The 20,806-nt window shown below is 35.3% G+C and overlaps 1 protein-coding gene across 2 annotated transcripts in view; it reads left to right on the top strand.

Annotated features, from left to right (window-relative positions):
• The window catches only part of WDR70 (WD repeat domain 70), a 333,335-nt gene that overhangs the window by 286,334 nt on the left and 26,195 nt on the right, over positions 1–20,806 (top strand). For both annotated transcript variants that reach the window (XM_074202580.1, XM_074202579.1), the window contains 3 exons: positions 16,828–16,928; positions 18,679–18,758; positions 20,629–20,745. In XM_074202580.1, the coding sequence (XP_074058681.1) occupies positions 16,828–16,928; positions 18,679–18,758; positions 20,629–20,745 (298 nt within the window). The remainder of the gene's footprint in view (positions 1–16,827; positions 16,929–18,678; positions 18,759–20,628; positions 20,746–20,806) is intronic.

Genomic DNA, 20,806 nt, shown 5'->3' with positions numbered 1-20,806 from the left:
AGAGGCTTCCTTTCTTGTTTGTTCATGCCTTTTTGCATCTTGTACTAACTATCGTACTAGATTACTAGCTCCTCCAGTGGGGGCAGGGGTTGTCTTTGTCCTTTGTTGTGCACCCCAGCACTTAGCACAGTGGTGAGTACACAGTAGGTGCTTATTTCCTTCTCTTTCTCTTCTGTCATCATATAAATGTGCTTATTCATTTCCTTTTATCCCACTATGAAGCCAGATGATTTAAGGAAGCTGCAGCCAAATAAAAGGGTCTCATTTTCTAATACTAGTAAGTTCTAGTAAGTACCACTTCTCTACATTTTACTTGTTATAAACTTTGAATTTACTTATATATGTATTTGTAGTTTTTCCCTATGGAATATGAAGTCCTTGAGGGTAGAAGCTATTTCATTTTTGTGTTTGTATCCTTAGCATTTAGTATAAGACTTGATACATAATGATGTTGATTGATTGCCTGGTAAGCAAAACAACCATCTTTAATGTCTTATTATTTGACCTCTTTTGGGCCTCCTATAGGTTTGTCAATACTGTGCTGATGACTCTTAGATTTGTATACCTAGTTCATGTCTTCCTTTTTTTTAAAAAAAACCATTGATTCTAAAAAGTGAGAAATGGCAAAAGTAAAGACAGTGGTTTTGATTTTCATATTAAACAGATCATGGATCCATTAAAGTTTTGTAGAGAACTTGAATCACATAGTTTTCTCCTTCCACATCAAATGTGACTTTCAAGATATCAGAAAAAAAATATGAAATTAATTATTTCAGGTTATAATAAGTCATTGCTTATGAGGAAGCTTCTCCACATCAAAAGTGTCAAACTTGCCAAACATTGCAGAATACTGCCCAAATCAGATTTAAATGTAATTTGGAAATATTTAACAAAATAAATAAAAATATCATGTTAAATATGTTTTTCTAAGTTAGTATTTGGTCAACAGGGATCCTCATGTACAGATTAATGGTTCCTATTTCTATTTGAGTTTGATACCACTGTTTTTACATGATTAACTGATATTTATTGTCTACCTGAAAATTTATGTGATCTAGCTAGAGATAGACTGGAAGAAATTAATATGGAACATTGATTTGGCACATTATTGATCTTAATTTACAAAAGTCAAAGGGATGTATTTTTAGTCATACAGATTTTGGTCAACTCGATGGTTTTTTGTTGTTGTTGTTGTTGTTGTTGGGGTTTTTTAGGTTTTTTTTTTTTGCAAGGCAAATGGGGTTAAGTGGCTTGCCCAAGGCCACACAGCCAGATTTGAACTCAGGTACTTCTGACTCCAGGGCCGGTGCTTTATCCACTGTGCCACCTAGCCACCCCAGGTTTTGTTTTTAAAAGGAAGCAGAAGTTGTACAATTAATGTTGAATTTTCAGTCATTAGACATCACTGAAAATTTTCTTTGCATTATATTTTTATTCTTCTTTTAAAACATAGTTTCATCTTATGATCTGGATACTGATTTCAAGTAAAATAATACATCCACATAGCAAAAACTTGACTCAAGAAGATTTGGGCAGCTCCACATTTCCCTGTTCTGCCTTCTGATTCTTCTCCTCCTTGCAACCCATTTTTTACTGGAAATAGATGATGACTTTCAGATTGATATAAAACATTAGATTAATCAGAATGACCTAATTTTAAAGCCCTCTTAGAAAAAAGGGGAGGTAATAAAGTGACAGTTTCACTGCCAGCTTCAAGCTATATGCAGAGTAAGAGGAAATCAAAGGAACCTGAGATGTGGGCAGAGTAAGCACTTAGACACAGTAACTACTGGCTGAAAATGAGGCTATATTTGGCGATGTTATCTGCCTTCTAGAATAGTGAAACCATGTTAATATGAAACACAAGTCATGGAAAAATTGACTTTGAATTAACTAGATTTCTGTTATCTGATTTTTATTAAAGAATAAGTCAGCATATGGTTGACTAGGGAATTACAGTTGCTCTGAATTATGGACTATTTTGAATAAACTGATATCAGCTTAATGAGGTTTTCCTGTAATTCACTTTCTGGTGTAAGTTAAATAATGCAGTCTCCTAATGGGGTTCATTTAAAATGCTTATTTTAACAAGCTTATATTTGTCCAAAACTGGGTTGAAGATGTTAAAATTGTATAGCATATTCATAAGCTCATTTCAAATTAACTGTTAAGTCTAGGGGATAAATGGTGAGCAAATTTTAGATGACCCTTTCAATCAGTCAACATTTATTAAGTACCTTTTCTGTATCAGTCCCATGATAAGCACTGAGGATAAAAAGAAAACAGAAAGCAGTTCATTTGTTCACCATCTAATGGGGGAGACAAATATGTATAAACAAACTATATATAGCTAAATAGGAAATAATTAAGAAAAGGAAGGCACTCAAATTAAGAGGGAGTTGGGAAAGGCTTCTTGTAAAAGATGGGATTTTGGTTGAGACTTAATGGAAGCCAGGGAGGTCACTAGGTGGAGTGGTGGAGGGAGAACATTGGAGGCATGGCCGGGCAGCCAGAGAAAATGTCTGGAGCTAAGAGAGGGAGTGTTTGTTTGTTTTTTTGTGGACAGCCAGGAGGCCAGGATGACTAAACTGAAGAGCTTTAAATGCCAAACAGTACTTTGTATTTGAACCTGAAGGCAATAAGGAACCACTAGAGTTTATTGAGTAACCTGTGGTTAGACTTGAGTTTTAAGAAAATCACTTTAGTGACCAGATGGAGTGTGGAAAGAGACTTGGGATAGGCAGACCTGCCTCTGTAGACTATTAAAATGGCCCAGGTATGAAGTGAAGAGAACCTGCAGGAGAGAAAATGTATTCTAGAAAGATGTTGCAAAAGTGAAATCAATAGACTTTAGCAACAGATTAGATTTGAGGTGTGGGTGTCAGTTGAGAGATGAGGAGGAGACAAGGATAACTCCCAGTTGTGAGTCTGAGGAATGGGAGTTGCCCTCTACAGTACTAGGAAAACTGGTATTGTACATCATTCCTATTTGTGAGCTTTTTCAATGAATTGATTGGTTGTATTGATTTTTGCTTTTCTTTTTCTTTGTATTTTATAGGGGAAATTTCTCTGGGAGGGGGCAGGGGCAATGGGGGAAACTGTACTGTTATTAAAAATGAGACCAACACAAAGACAAAAATACAAAGTTTTTTTTTTTTTTAAAGAACTAAAAGGAACAAATTTTAGTGGCTGGAGTAAGTAGCAGGATATCCTTAGACTTGCTTTCATTGTTCTTCAGAGCATGCAACTTAGTCTTACTTTGTGGTTTACTTTTTAATTATGATCTCTTCGTGCATGAAGTAAAGAGGAGAAAAAATAATTGAACTGATATCAGAGGACTTATGTTCAAATTCTAGTCCTGATTGATCTGGGCCACATCATTTAACTTCCCTTGTCATCTGTAAAAATGAGGGAGTTAGATAAGATGATCTCTGATGTTTCTTACAGATTTAAATCCTTTAAACTATAAAAATTGTTTTTACCTAGAGCAGCTCATCAATCAACTGATCATTTATTAAGCATCTGCTAAGGGCCAGGTGCTCTTCCAAGTGTTAGATTTGTAAAGACCAGGTCCAGCCTGGGGATCTTGCAATATGGCCTATAGAGGCCCATACAACAATATCTACAAAACAATCTGAGGAGAAGAAACAAGCATCCAGGAAGAAGATTTCAATTAGAAGGCAATATTTTAACATCTGAAATTTCAAGAAAATTAGGGGTTCTGAGAATCACAGGTGAGAGTGTGTATTCTAGACCCAGAACCCAGTTGGGCAGAGGCCTGAAGATTGGAGAGGGAGACTGTGTATGAACTAAACAAAAGAGAAAAAAATGGCAAGCAAACAAAATACCACTTTACAAGTATACTATTTAACAAACTATTCTGATTATGATAGTCCTCTGCAAAGTCTTCAGTATTCCGCCCCCGCCCCCGCTTACTGTGCTTATCAGTAAATTAAAACTCCTAGTTAATTAATAGTGAAGAACCCTTTTAATTTTGCCCCAACTCTTTTCCAGTTTCCATAGTCTCCATTGTTGTCCTTATACCAGTCTCTTTGTCAGGAATAAACTCTGCTTGTCTTCCACCACACTCATCTCTACCTGTATACAGGGCCCAGTTTATCAGTCATTTCCTCCTTCAAGCCTTCCCTGATGTCCCCAGCTAAGGTGATTGTTTTCTCCTCAGATTTCTTAATACTTTTGTTAGGTCTCTTCTTAATGTGTCATCAGGCCATTTGTCTGTGTTCCTCTATTTTATTTCATTAGATTATAATCTCTTTAAGATCAGACTCTGTGTTCTATCTTGTCTTTTTATTCCATGATGCCTTTTTCTTTTAATTTTTTGCAAGGCAATGGGGTTGCCCAAGGTTACACAGCTAAATAAGTATTAAATATCTGAGATTGGATTTGACCTCAACTCCTCCTTACTCCAAGGCTGGTGTTCTATCCACTGCACCACCTAACTCCCTCCTCCCATGATAACTTGCACAAAGTAGGTGCCTAATAAATATTTGTTAGATTGAATGGAGTTGAGCCTAGGTATAAAGACCTGATAAAGCATGTCATTTATGTTTTGGACTTCATTCAAGGGAGTTTAGTCTCTAGTGTAGCTCATTAAAATTCATTACTAATTCGTAAAACTTCAGTCTTTTTTTTAAGAAAGATTTTATTTATTTTGAGTTTTACAATTTTCCCCCCATTCTTGCTCCCCCCCCCCCAGAAGGTATTCTGTTCATTTTTACGTTGTTTCCATGGTATACATTGATCTCAGTTGAATGTGATGACAGAGAAATCATATCCTTAAGGAAGAAAAATAAAGTATGAGATAGTAAAATTACATAATAAGATAATGGTTTTTTCCCCCTAATTTGAAGGTAATAGTCTTTGTTCTTTGTTCAAAGTCCATAATTCTTTCTCTGGATACAGATGGCATTCTCCATTGCAGGTAGCCCAAAATTGTCCCTGGTTGTTGTGCTGAATGAATGAACAAGTCCATCAAGGTTGATTATCACCCCCATGTTGCTGTTAGGGTGTACAATGTTTTTCTGGTTCAGCTATTCTCGCTCAGCATCAGTTCATGCAAATCCTTCCAGGCTTCCCTGAATTCCCGTCCCTCCTGGTTTCTAATAGAACAGTAGTGTTCCATGACATACATATACCACAGTTTGCTAAGCCATTCCCCAGTTGAAGGACATTTACTCAATTTCTAATTCTTTGCTACCACAAACAGGGCTGCTATGAATATTTTTGTAAAGTGATGTTTTAACCCTTTTTCATAATCTCTTCAGCATATAGACCCAGTAGTGGTATTGCTGGATCAAAGGGTATGCACGTTTTTGTTAACCTTTGGGCATAATTCCAAATTGCTCTCTGGAAAATTTGGATGAGTTCACAGCTCCATCAGCAATGTTTTAGTGTCCCAGATTTCCCACATTCCTTCCAACATTGATCATTTTGTCTTTTCTGGTCATATTGGCCAGTGTGAGAGGTGTGAGGTGGTAGCTCAAAGATGATTTAATTTGTATTTCTCTAATAAGTAGTGATTTAAAGCAATTTTTCATGTGACCATGGATCACTTTGATTTCCTTATCTGTAAATTGTCTTTCATATCCTTTGACCATTTGTCAATTGGGGAATGGCTTAGTTTTTTTTTTAATTTAACTCAGTTCTCTGTTTATTTTAGAAATGAATCCTTTGTCAGAAATACTAAAAACCTCAGTCTTTTTATGTGCAAAGGGGATAATATAATTAGATAATCTCATAGGGTTGTTATGAAGATCAAATTAAATATGTGAAAGTGCTTTATAACAACAAAACTTCCTATAGTGTGAACTATTTATATTCTTACATCTGATGTTTTCATGCCATTTATTAAGACTCCAGAATAATATTATAATGGAGTGGAAGGATAGTTATTTCAAAATTATTTGACTTTCTATGAAGAAATATTTATAGAGTATATAATATTTTCCTTCACACATTATTAGTTTAGTGTTTACTATGTTGCCTTATCAAGTTTTAATATGATTTGATGAATTGCTGGTGGAGTTGTGAATGGATCCAACCTTTCTGGAGAGCAATATGGAACTATGCTCAAAGAGCAACAAAACTGTTCATTCCCTTTGATCCAGCAATTCCAATTCCAGGTCTATGTCCAGAAGAAATTATAAAAAAAAAGGGGGAAAGTCCTACATTTTCCAAAATATTCATAGCATTCCTTTTTGTAGTGGCAAAGAATTGGAAATTGAGGGGATGCCCATCAATTGGGGACTGGCTAGACAAGTTATGGTATATGAATGCTATGGAATATTATTATTCTATAAGAAACCATAAATGATTGGACTCTAGAGAAGCATGGAATGAGTTATGGGATTTGATGCTTAGGGAAGGGAGTAAAACCAAGAGAACAATGTACATATCAACAACAACATTATGAGATGAACCAACTTGATGGAAGCAGCTCCTCTTGGTAGTCCAGAGAGCTAGGACCAACTGTATTAGACCAATTATGGACTATGTTATCCCCATCCAGAGGAAGAAAAACAAAATAAAACAAGCAAAACACACACACACACACACACACACACACACACACACACACACCCCCTCCAGAATCTGATGAACCCTTTATAAAAATGATCTCTTACGTATCTCCTTCCTTTAATCCTAATTCTTCATACCAAAAACAACTAATAGTAATCTGTAAGCATATTCATCAAAATATATATAAATATGTATAATGCTAACCTGACACCACTGAGGGGAGGGGGGTGGGAAGGAAGGGTGGAAGGAAATTTTGTAACTTGAAAATATGCAAATTCAAATGGATGAAAATAAATAAATTTTAAAAAAAGTTTTCATATGTTCTAGGTAAACATCATAGTGGGAACTAATTTGAAACTTTTTGATACTTAGGAAAAAAATTTGGTGGATACTAACTACCCATATGTATTAGGTAAATCATCCAATTTCATGGGAATTTCTCATCTATAATAATGAAGAAGTTGGACTAGATGTTCTCTTAAGGTTTTTTCTAGCCCTTATGTCCTATAACACTGTATATTGATTTGATATCTCCCCCATCTCTTACCTCTGAATTGTTCCATATTTTAGAAATGATAACTATACAACTAAGACATGATATTCAACAACAAAGTCTTTGTCATTCGATGTTATATTAAGAAGTTAAATGTAGTAACAAAAGTTTTTGGAAATACTTTTTTTCAGAAAGTATAAAAATGTTTCTTCAAAGTTCAATTGAAAGTTGCCTTTTACATGAATTTTTTTCCCCCTAGTTTCTATTCCTTCCTACTGCTGATGCTCCCAAATCATCTTGCCTTCATTTTGTGTTTATGTTTGCCTTGAATCATAGCTCTAGAGCTGAAAGGGACCTTATAGCCCATCTAGTACAACCTCAATATGCATGTTAAACTGAGACCTAGAAAATTTATGTATACTGACCACAATAATATAGTTATTGACAAAGGTATGATTTATACTCAGGACCTCTGGTTCCAAATTCAATTCTCATCCCACTATTGTCTATTCCAATAGAAGTTAAGATTCTTGAGCGAAGAGACTGCTTTAATCCTTAACTTTGTATCTCCAGGGCCATTACAACACCACACACACGCACACACACACACAGAGGACATTACAACACCACACACACACACACACACACACACACACACACACACACACACACACAAACAGAGAAGGTACTTAATAAATGCTTATTGATTGATTGATTGATTGTTCTTGAGTGAGTTATCTCTCTTGCCTTGTCATTCCAGTGACCTGGAGTATATTTCTGGCCAGAAATTGCCCTTCCTAGTCCAGATTAATTTTCTATTCATGACTATAACTGTAAACTATAACTAGAAATCATTTAGATCAAAGAATTAGAACAACCTTTGGGAGCATATAACTCATTTCCATATTTCTGTGAAGGACCATGCCTAATCATCCAAACAAATAGGAATCTGCTTTATATCTATATATATAAAAGAAAGGGATTCCACAAACATACTTCAGGAGGCCATCCTATTATGCAAACTTGCCATAAAGAAATTACTTTTCTTTTACGTAACTTAAATGCTTTAGGATCTCTGGACTCAGAATCAGGATGGCATGATTTCCCTTCCATTCTCATACATTTATGAACTGTGTGATTCTGGGCGAGTCTTTTAATCTTCCTTAATCTTAGGTTCATCACCTACAAAATGGGAATAATCATAGCTGCCTACTTAATGATTCTTCTTGGGATCAAATGATGTGTATTACAGAGAGAGTAATTACTTTTGAGAGTCGCAAATGTCTTAATGCAATTTTAGGTTACTAAAGCTATAAAGATTTTTAGGGTACCTTTATATGTAAAGCATTTTGAAAACTTTAAAAAACTATACAATTGCACAGTATTTTAAGTGTTATTCCTTCATTTTGTTTCTATCTTCTGTCTTGGAGATGAAGAAATGAGCTGTGAATACCCTTTATAAAGTTGTTGTTCAGTTTTCTTTACGCCAAATAGTAGTAATTATTTATTACTTTTCCTTAGTTTCCACTTAGCCTTTACTAAGTTGCTGTATCTAAATTATGAAGTCTAGAAGAGAACACAGTAAGAATCCTAGCAGCTTAATTTGATAGGGTATCAAAATGGGGATTTGGCTATTTTTTCCATTTTCTTTAATTTCAGACTTTAGCAACCACACCAACAGTTTTCTAATTTGTGATTCAAAAATTTATTTGCAGTGCATGTTTAAAAATAATTTTTCTACTCCTTTGATTACTTATGATTCATATACATATTCTTTTGGAATTTTTCATTTTATAGATGCCTATACTGTAATCATCCTTATGAAGTTTCTTTTTCATCAAGTTTTTTTGCTAAAGAAAATTAGCAATTATTTTTTCCTTGTTGCTTTTGAAATTATAGAAACACAATTACATAAGATTTAATACTTGTTAGGACTTTTTATTAGTGATTTAAAAATATTATTAACTAAATTTATAGTGGTAATGGTTAAAGTATTATTTTTTTTTCTTTTTTTGGGGGGGTGGGTTTGCAGGACAGTGGGGTTAAGTGACTTTCCCAGGATCACAGAACTAGGTAATTATTAAGTGTCTGAGATCAGATTTGAACTTATGTCCTCCTGACTCCAGAGTTGATGGTCTATCCACTGCACCACCTAAAGTATAAATTTTAGAAGTGTCTATATTAACAAATGTGATTTGTTTTCCATAGGAGAAAAAAATTTACAAAAAAACTTGGTACTGAGATTAATTTGTGATCTCATTAGTATAAGTATTTCTATCAGCATAAATTTCAATGCCTCTATGACTTCCAAACACTGTTGTTCTAATCTCTCTTTGTTTATAAATCCTGTAGAAGGAAATCTACCTGATGCAGTGAAGGTCTTTTGGTCTTTTAATATCATGAGATGTTAATAATATATTTCTCACAAAGTAAATTTTTTTTTTAAGTTTTATGTAGTTATATTCTTGAAAACCCAGTTTTGTTCCTTTAAAAAACCCCACCAAATTCTAACATCTACTTCACCTTTAATCTGGTATTGGAATATTTCCTTTTTTGTAAGAAGCACAAATATTATTATCTTCATTTTATATATTAACATACAGAAATGTAAATGATTTACTCATTGTCACATAGATTGCTAAGTAACAGAGTTGAGGCCCAAACCCATGTCATATAAATTTAAGTCCAGTGTTTGTTTTTTGTTTCTTTTTTTCTTTCTTTTTTCCTTTACTTTCTTCTTTTCTTCTTTCTCTCTCTTTAAATTTTTAAAAAATTCAATTTTCTTTTCAGTTTTGAATTCTGTCCCTGAAAACTATTATAAATATAGCATAGTCACATAAAATGAATGCCCATGTCCAGTGTTCTTTCAACTTGTTTATACTGCCTTTCATTTTTCTCTTTCTTTTATGATCTCAGATATATTAGAAGCGCATCATTATCCTTGAAAATTTATTTAATGATTAAAATTTTAACTTAACTCAACTCTCATAAGTCAAGTCATAGTTTTGGTTTTTACACAATTCTTTTTTTCCATTCATAGTAAAACAGTAACAATACAAACATATATAAGCAACTCAAAATAAGTTTAAAAAAGTTGTAACTTTTTCTCCTATTATCTCCTTGATCTTTGTGGATTGCAGCAGATGTAGAGTCAACCAGAGAAGAGTTTTCAGGCCCAATACATGAATTCATCCTTTTGACTGAAAGAATGCCATTTTCTACAGAATAGTCTTTCTTTTAAGGTGTTTTTTTTTCCCTCTTTCGTTGTGTGGCTTCATTCTATTACTAATGGGAAACATTTCATATTTATCAATCCTAGTACTTATGACTTCTTTTCCTTAGAATCAATGTATGATTATTATTTCCCATTAGAATATAATAGGAAGCCTATTTCTCCTGTCTTCATTGTTTTCAAATTTTATTTTAGTGATATATAGACTTGCTTCTATGTACAAGCAGGGATTTTGTGAATTACAGATTCAGATACTCAGTATTATTATTATGTATGAAATTCACATTTAATTGCTCCTGTGAAATGTAAAAAAAAAGTAAATTTAATTTTTCTTCCCAGAATGAAATGAAATGAAATCTATGCAACTTAAACGTAAAGATTCTAAAATGTCCAGGAGCTAGTTATTACTATATTGTCCAAGACCAACATCATATCATCTTATTCTGATGGGCAATGTTGAAATATTTTGTGCCTCTCTAGGTTTTTTCCCCTGATAACTTTTCTTACCATACCTGGATTTCATGAATAATCAATCACTGGGTAATAAACTTTTGTATCACAAATCTTTCCAGAATTTCACAATCATGATTTGTGAGACCCAGGCCTGTAATTAGCATATAACTGAAATAATAGGTATTACTGTTTTTGAAATGATAGGTATTACTATTTCATCTAATAGGAGAGGGTGTTGGAGCCTGAGGACTAAATAAAAAGTTTATGGGTTTTTACATCTTCACTAGGACTATATTAAGATTAACAGCTAATAATTTTTTGATTCTCATCAATGATAAAGATGAAGTAGGGAAGTTCTGTTCTGGATTTTTGCTGAAAGGAACTGCATGTTGGGGGAGAAATGATGGAAATTCTTGAGGAAAACTCTGAGAGTTTTATGATAGAGAAGTAACACTCTAGATTTAATGAGGATTGTGAAAAAGGGAGAATTCCAGATATTGACATATTACCTGAAAAGTTCAGCTCAGAGGAATAGGACATGATCAAGAATCAAATTCAAATGAGAAATAATAGTATTTGACCAAAGGAAGTAACAGAAAATGGAAGCTAGGTCATATAACCCAGGTTGAATTTATGAACATGGCAAAGTTCTGTAAAAATAGTATTACAAATGCCAAAGCTCAAAATGAACTGAGACTGATGAGAGAAGCTAAGGACATCAAATAATTTTTTAAAGCTATATTGGAAGACAGCTAGGTGGTGTGGTAGACAGGATGGCATGAGCAACTACAAAAAGGCCAGTTGGGCTAGATCATAGAGAGAAGGGAGGAAAGTAGTATGTATTGAGCCAGGAAAGCTGATATAGGACAAGGTTGTGAAGAGCTTAAATATCAAACCAAAGGTGTTTTGATTGGTTCCTGCAGATAATAAGTAGCCCCTGGAGATTTAGTAAAGGGTGTGATATATTCAAACCTGTGCTTTGGGGAAATCACAAGACTTTTAAAAGTTTTCCATCACTAGTAGGGATAAGAATTTTGATCAGAAAGCCCTGGAAAACTGTCACAAATAATCCTGTTATTTTGAAGATATAGATTTTATATCCCTACACAAGATGATGAAAACAAAACATATTTAAAACCAGATGGGATTTGGTTTATAGTATGGGCTAACAGCTGGAAAATATCAGGAAATGGAGTTTCAACATAGTAATGTGTAAGATATAATATTTTGAAGGGTCTTGGGCTTCCTCTCTTTCAGTATGTATAGAAAGATAGTGATGGTGTTTAGATGAATGCTCGACATACTTTTAAGATATTATACAGGCATTGATTTCTTTTTTAGTAACACTTAAGTGGGTACAAGTGGGATTTTTTTTCTTTGTGATTTTAATTGTGCCACCTGCCTTTTAGCAAGTTTATAAACTTGCTGATTTACACTTTAATATTAGGTAGACTGAGAGATGACAGATTTGCTATCTATCTAGAAGTTAATTCATCATTTATGCCACTGATTTCATTTTTTTAAATGGGCATACTAAAATCCAGTATATAATTTGTCACTCTTTGAAGCTGCTTTGCTTTTTTGAAGAGTTAATGCAATCAAACCTAAAGTATTTTTAGAGTTTAGAGTCAGGCTGCTGGTTGTGCTTTTTTATCCTCCACCCTTGTTTCTGCCTTATTTTCCTCTCTGCAGGAAAGGAAAAATCCTTTTGTCTGAGTACTTTAAAATCTTGTAACTCCTGGTAGTTATTTTACTGATGATCTCTAACTCCAGTTTCTTGTGGCTGCTAAAACTGAATATTTACTGGCTAGTTTGTATTTCTATTGCACTACCACATTATAGTGCTAAAAGAAAAGCTGGTTTGGGTTTAAAAGACCAAAGCTAATTTTATGCCAAAATGGAATTTAACTTGGATAACTAATGGAAGCCATGAATGTATTTGCATGTTTTGTTAAGTTAACTAGATCACTATAAAGAATAAAATATCTTATTAACCAAACTTGGCAGTAGATTACAATTTTCAAACTAATTGCAGAATCTATTTTTAACACTAAAGTGCTCTCCTTGAGATGGCTTTCTTCCATCTTAATGTGAAGACTTAGAACTGACTGTTCAAGCACCTCCATCACCAAGGGTGTTCTCCCTATCCTTGGATTAAACTGTTTTAGGCTCTTCACTAGGTCTGTCACTGTAAAGCCGCTGTTCAGAATGCACAGTCCCTACCTGCCCACACACATATGCACCGCCCTTTAGCCAGAGAAGCAGCCACTGAAGGGAGGAGATGGAAGGACATGTTTGTTGACTGATTGATTGAGAGCACCTTTTTCTGAGGATTTATAGCATACCTGCCTCATGTGGCTTTCTGGGAGCCACGTGGACTGTTGTTAAGAATGGCTGGAGATGCATGTTTGACAAGTTAGCAGCGTGGCAGCTCTCCTTGCTCCTAGCCATGCTGTCCCGTCTCAGGGTTTGTTTGGGTTGGCTTATGTCCAATACCCTGCTATAAGATACATTTCCTTGACAGTACAAAGTGTGGAACCACATTAGCTGCAAGAGGTTAGAAAGGTTAGCTACACACATACAATAAACATTAAGAAACGAAAAGGCCCACTCACCTTTGACCTTGGATTCTGTTTTGTCATTCCATGTTTTGGAATCACTGTAGTATTTGATTAATAACTGCCTTAGAATAATTGAGTCTTAAGTGTCCTTCCTCTCAGTCAGACCACTCACACACCTCCCTGTTGGCTGTTTTACTTACTTATTATAGCAGTGGTGAGGGTACTGAAGAGGCTGTTTATCTCAAGTAGCCTTCATTTGACTTCTGCTTTTCCAGTCCAGAAGGATGATGAACAGTATTGCCCTGTCCCCATATGTCTATGTATTAATTAATTTGTTGATCTTTTCAATTAGTCTGGAGGGAAGGGTATGTGAATAGGGATAGAGGAATATTTCACCTAGGTTGGATTTTTCCAGAAGGCAATCAACAATATGTGGTTGGTTTGTGTGGACATGCTTCCTGTTGACTTGGTTTCTTGGAATTTGTCTTACCCTGGTTTGTGGCCAAATTCTGTAACTCCTTCACTTGAACTCCTATTTGAGAACCAACAGATCTTTTTTTTCTTTACTTGTTTTTCTTTTTTTGCTCTTTCCCCCCCCATTTACTCATTTATTTATTTATTTTTTGCAGGCATGTGCGCATATATATTTTTAAGTTATAAAATTTCCTTCCACCCTCCCTTCCCACCCCCACCCCCAGTGGCAAGCAGTCAGGTTAGCATTATACATATACATATATATATATATATATATATATATATATATATATATATATATATATCTGATAAACATGTTTACAGATTAGTCATTTTTGATATGAATTAGGATTAAGGGAAGGAAATACATAAGAAATTATTTTACAAGTGTTCATCAGATTCTGAAGGTTTTTTTGTTCTGTTTTGTTTTGTTTTTCTTCCTCTGGATGGGGATAGCATTGTCCATAGCTGCTCTAAAATGGTTGTCTGTTGAGAGGAGCTGCTTCCATCAAGTTTGTTCATCTCATAATGTTGTTGTTAATGTGTATATTGTTCTCTTAGTTCTTCTCCCTTTGCTCAGCATCAAATCTTATAACTCATTCCATACTTCTCTAGAGTCTGACCTTTTATGGTTTCTTATAGCACAATAATATTCCATAGTATTCATGTACAATAACTTGTTTATCCATTTCCCAGTTGATGAGCATTCCCTCAATTTCCAATTTTTTGCCACCACAAAAAGAGCTGCTATGAACATTTTAGAACATGTGGGACTTTTCCTATTTTTTATGATTTCTTCTGGATAGAGGCCTAGAATTGGAATTGCTGGATCAAAAGGTATGAACAGTTTTATTGCTCTTTGGGCATAGTTCCATATTATTCTCCAGAATGGTTGGATCCATTCACAACTCCACCAGCAATGTATCAATGTCCCAGTCCTCCCACAACTTCTTCAACATTGAAAAGTTTCCCTTTTTCTTATCTTGGCCAATCTGATAGGTATGGGATGATACCTCATAGTTGTTTTAATTTGCATAGCTCTAATCAATAATGATTTGAACCAACAGATCTTGAATCTGTTTGCCCAGACTTCATCCTACTGGGCAAGAGATTTCTTCATCCAAAGAATTAGGTGCTTGGACAAAATTATCCTTAAAGTACTTTTAAGTGTTAACATTCTGTAATACTATTAAATCAACCCCTGTGATAGAGCCCATTTGGAGGGTTGGTAATGATGCTTTTTTTTTTTTTTGATAGAGGTTTCTGAAGGTCCTTACTGGCCCCTCTCCTACCCCTTTTTATTTTTTTATTTCCTCTCTCTCTCTCTCTCATGCATATCTCATTTATTTCCTGGTACCAGAATAAAAACCAATAATGTGAGAAAAATCAAGAAATTGTTTGTACTATCCCTCACAGGGAATAATGAAATCTCCATTTGAACATTGTTAAAGGACGTACAAAGCTATTTAAACAATCTATGTAGGTATTTTGCTACAAATGTATGTTGCTTTATCACCTATCATCTGTCCCAATGGCATGTGGCCATTGGGAAATTCTTAATGATCTAACGTCATAAGACCACAAAGAAAGGTCAAGCTAGGACAGCTAGATGGGGCAGTGGATAGAGCCCCTGCCCTGGAGTCAGGAGGACTTGAGTTCAAATCCAGCCTCAGACACTTAATAATTGCCCAGCTGTGTGGCCTTAGGCAAGCCACTTAACTCCTTTGCCTTGCAAAACAAAGCAAAAAAAAAAAAAAAGGAAAAGGTCAGCCCAGTGAACTCTCTATCACTAGCTCAAAAAAGGCAATCATAACCAGATTTTGAGAGAATGAATTCCATTCTAAGTTCCATTCCAAAACTCCAGTAAATTTTCTTTTTACTACTACAATTGTACCTTTTTTCATGTTTCTCTATATAAAGGTGCTTTCTCTAGGCTCACACAGCATATATCTGCTGTATCATAGAAGATTTTGCTGTCCTGGAAAAGTAGGGAGTGAAAGGAGGAATAGGGGCACTGATCATTTTTTTTTTTAAGGTTTTTGCAAGGCAGTGGGGTTAAGTGGCTTGCCCAAGGCCACACAGCTAGGTAATTATTAAGTGTCTGAGCCGGGATGTGAACCTAGGTACTCCTGACTCCAGAACTGGTGCTCTATCTGCTATGCTACCTAGCTGCCCCAGGGCACTGATCTTTTGAATAATCAGTACTTTCTCCCCTATTGACTTTATCTTCTTTTTCTGCTTCCCTTATCTTCATCATGCCTTCTACTATTTTATGTCCTTTCAAAAACCAATGTAGTTTCCTCTGAGCACTTTAAGAAACAGATTAGGTAGAGGCAGCAAACACTTAAGTTTCCATTCCATCCAAAAGTGCTATATATTTCTTCACTGTCAAAAATCACACAGTCATGTGGTCCCCTCAGAATAAAATGTGTTAAGACTTTTGATTCCATTATGCAAATTTTTCTTCTTTTGTATTTTTAAATCTTAGAGGTGAGATGTTTATATCTATATATGTGTATATGTATATATCTATATATATATGTAAATGATCACAAATGGAAAATATTGTTCCCAAACACTTTACAAAATTCCTATCTCTGTGATCAAAACAATAAATAAATGAAAGAGCTGGACCTCAATCTGTCATCCAGAGGGACATATTGTATGTGTAAAAGCATGAAACATAGAGATCCCAGTCTGCTTCAGTGATAAGCCTAACTCACTTATGTGGGCCCTGAATTCCAAGATGCCAGCAATGCATGCCAGTGGAGCTGGGAAAGGCTAGCTTTGTGGTTTCAAGGCTGTCAGGAAAAGGGAAAAAATATCAAAAAGGGAACATCTTTTAGTTTTTTACACGGTGTCATATAGACAAGTGATGAGCTATGAACAATATGAATATAACTGTAGTTCAGAAGAGAGTAAACTGAAAATTTGTCAGTAAAAGTGATGAGGAAGAAAAAGAAACGTGTTCCACTTAATAAATGTGGTCAGCTGAAATTCTAATTCTAATACAACTATTAAAATGTATTAACAAAAAACAGAGCAACTTATCTAATGTTCCAATACTCTTTCAGAGTGTGGTCCGCTGCCTGTGGCATCCCAAGTTAAACCAGATCATGGTTGGAACCGGAAATGGATTGGCTAAAGTGTATTATGATCCCAACAAAAGCCAGAGGTATTTTAGAAGTATGACTTACTTTAAGATGAATAGCAACAACAGAGGGTCTGGGTGGGAGGGAGATGGATTTTTCTTTTACTTTGCTTCTTTTCCCTTTTATGGGGAATCTGTCCTTTGGGAAAATGCAGCTGGTATGAGTAAGACCTAGCACTAAAATGTTGAGCTGATAGTACTGGATTTCAGAGAAAGTTTTGGTATCCTCATTGATCCATACAGAGTTCACAGTGTTTGAGAGTTTCCAGGAGATTTATAATTCCCCAACTAGAATGTTGAGTGCAGGAGAAAGAAAAATCATATCTGCTTTTCCATTACACTCCCTTCTCCCTCCCCCTTGCCTCCCCATCTCTAGTTCACAGTTTTCATTGGCATTTAGGAGGGATGCATGCATAAAGTTAGGAAATAGAAATGGAAACAGTTTCTTCTTTCTACAGATTACTAGTTGGTAAGGTTGTTCTTTGCCAGCAGATGGAGACAGCACAATTTTGTTTTTATACACACACACACACACACACACACACACACACACACAGACACACAAATTCATTTATTTCCCCAAACATCAGACTCAGATCATAGGTGTTCCAAAGGTAAACTTCTCTAAAAGCCCAATATCTTAATTTGATCTTAAATCTATTTCCATTTTCCTCACATACAGAGATCCTCACAAATGTCATTGCACTGAGCTTTGAAGTTTTTTTGTACCTTTCCAAAAAGTCATTCTATTTTCTTTTATGCAGAGGATGCTGATATCTAATTGTGGGGAAGATTGACTTACCATTTTGGGACAGTTTTTCAGTAAATTTTTCTCATTTGCAAAACAGCTTCTCAGTAAGCCTATTTTAGCTGGTTTATCTTTATTCTTTTAAAGGTAGAATGACTTAGTTTTAATCTTGTCCAATTAGGGAATATTCATTGTCTATGATTTGCTAATGGATAGAAGCTGCCAGTTCTTTGTTTCTATAGAGTAGGACCTCTTCCATATCCTGAAAGCAAACCTACTGTGCTACATGAAATTAGTTGACATTTTGTTGTGATTGAGGAGACTTAAAGCAAGGGATGTAATTGAGATTTGAAGTTTATAAACCTTGATATAACACTCATTCAGCAAATTCCAAATACATCTTTAAAAAATTTTATATTTTTTCTTGCTGTTGTTGAAATAGACATCCAAGCCCTCTTTGCAAGAATACTTGCAGAATTTTGGGGTTCCTTGCACAGAGCCAGTCAGTTCAGCTCAGTTTTGGGCAGTAGCCCCTTAGCTCTTTCCAACATTGCCCATCATACTGAATTGTAAATAGTCCTGTTTGAGATGCCCTTTCTAATGTAGACCACCCAGGCAGCTTTCTTCTGTGTCCTAGGCTATATATATATATATATATATATATATATATATATATATAGACTGACATTTAAGTGTCTCTACAAGGCTTCTTTGTGTTTTTCTTTAAAAAAACTACAAAGTTTTCAAAAAAAAAATAGCATCTAAATTCTGTCACTTGCTCTATTGTCTCTCTAACACCATCATTTGCCAAAAGTCACTGAGTGGTATATTTCCTGTTTCCTAAGTAAAATTCCATTATTTTTGAAAGTTCTATCTATCATCTTTAACTTGGCTGGTTTTGGACTTTGGCAAAATGGCATGTACAGTGTGGACTTCTAAGAAAAATATCTGTTCATTTCCATGTGTGCTTTGTTTCTAGGATCAAAAAATTGGCTTTTCTTTTTCTTTTTTTCTTTCTCTTCTCAGGGGAGCAAAATTATGTGTAGTTAAAAACAAACGGAAGACTAGACAAGCTGAGACTTTAACCCAGGACTACATCATAACTCGTAAGTGATTGGAATGATTTAAAAGTCATATCCCTCATCTACTTTCATGTGGTGTTGATTTCATGAATTTTGTGGATGAAAAATCTTTCAGTTCAGACCTTTATTGAAAAATTATCTCATTTATATGGAAGATACTACCAGCCATGCAGTGCTTATTTAACTTAACTGTGTGAGTCATAAGAGACAGTCAGGGCTGTTGGACCCTTCACATCACTATTACATCCCAGAAGGGAAAATCCTAGTGAATGTAACCTATGTAACCTATGGTCATAAGGGTAATGAACCTTGCAGGATCGTGTGTGTGTGTGTGTGTGTGTGTGTGTGTGTGTGTGTGTGTGTGTGTGTCTACTGAAACTGTGCAACAAGTTATCAAATCTCAGTAAAGCCAAATTGTCTGAGATTTATCCGATGCTATCCTGACAGAGTAGGGGTGGACTTGACAGAACTTGCTTTGTACAGAGCCATACTGATTCATTAATAGATGCCCTTCTACTTGACTAAAAACACTTTAAAGAGACTGGACCAGACCTGCAGTGCTCACCAGCCCAGCCAGGGCCTACTGTTATGCCTGGGGGCAGTGTGTACCCAGAGGCTCTGTCCTGCGCGTCAGACATCAAACCAGCTTCCTTAGAACCTGGGGTCATTAAAGGTATCCCGTGACATTTTTTGCAAGAGTAGAAGTGTCAAACTCGGCGTCATGACCAAATTCCAGCTCATGTAATTACATGCGGCTTGCTTAAATTCCCCCCCACCCCCACCCCTTAAAGTTGTTTGAAGTAGAAAAGCTATTTTTCACTTGCCCTCCTAAAAATACTGTTGTGCACAGAGGACTCTGCACCCTCCTCCCCCTCAACTCTCGAGGTAGCTGAATTTCACTGGTGAGTGATATGGTCTTGGATCCTGGTGGTGAAAAAGTACATTCAGATTCTTAGCTGTGAACGATGATAAAAATTTTAGGCACTTGTATTTACTATTTAAAAAAAAAAAACAAAAACAGCCCCCCCCCCAAAAAAAAACATCCCTACTCTCTTCAAGTTCCTGATTCCCTGGGGGAAAATAAGTTTTTTCCTTAAAAGAAGTCAGAGTCTTTATATGAGTTTTAGAAGGAATTATGCTGATGGTTTTGCTCCAAAGAAGTATTTAACACTCCCCTTCACTTACCCCAACCCCAAAATAAAATTGTTATTTGACCCTCCGTATGTAAACATTACTTTGAGTTTTAGATTTTTTTTATTTTTAAATTCTTTGTCATATACGTGCCTATAGCTCAGGTCACCACTAAATTGCCCAAACCAAAAGTTCAGGAACCCCACTATATTCAGGGCAACCTTTCTCCTAGTTTTGTTGGCATAAAATGTTTCTCTCTTCCGGCCTTCTACTGTTGCTCAGTGTTGTCACACTCCTTACACTTGGTCAAAGTTCAGTGATGTGTGAAGTGATTCTAGTGATATAAAGCATTTGGGAAAATTTGTGGAGTGAAAGGCATGTTATATATAATATAACTGTTAGTATTATTCATGTTTGATTTGTGATGTATAATCTTAGGAAGTCCCATGGACACTGAGTTTTAGCTGCTAACCAAGTTTTATTAGCTTATAATTGGTTTGAGAAGTGTATTTTCATAGCTGAGATCTGTGATATGGATTTAAACCATGTTTCCTGTATGCAGTTCCAATCCAACAGAGGTGAACAAGTGACTCTAAAAATCTCAAAACTAAATAGGCTAATTGGTTACAGTAATATTGTCTGTTATTATAAATGGAGACTGTCATTATGCCTTCCATTTCATGTTTCAGTTAGTCATTCTTTAGCTATGTTTTTGGTTGGAAGGGTTATTACTAAAATGAAATGTTTTTACTGTGACTTCCAGCTCATGCACTGCCTATGTTCCGTGAGCCACGCCAACGAAGTACAAGAAAACAGTTGGAAAAGGATAGACTAGATCCTCTAAAGTCTCACAAACCTGAACCTCCTGTGGCAGGCCCAGGTAAGTAGGAGCTGCAGGTTTTATGTGTTCATTAAACAGCAAGGGGAAAATATTGCAGACT

This window comes from Macrotis lagotis, chromosome X (genome assembly GCF_037893015.1).
Source record: "Macrotis lagotis isolate mMagLag1 chromosome X, bilby.v1.9.chrom.fasta, whole genome shotgun sequence".
Taxonomy (NCBI): Eukaryota; Metazoa; Chordata; class Mammalia; order Peramelemorphia; family Peramelidae; genus Macrotis; species Macrotis lagotis.
This window is presented reverse-complemented; position numbering and strand designations above follow the sequence as displayed.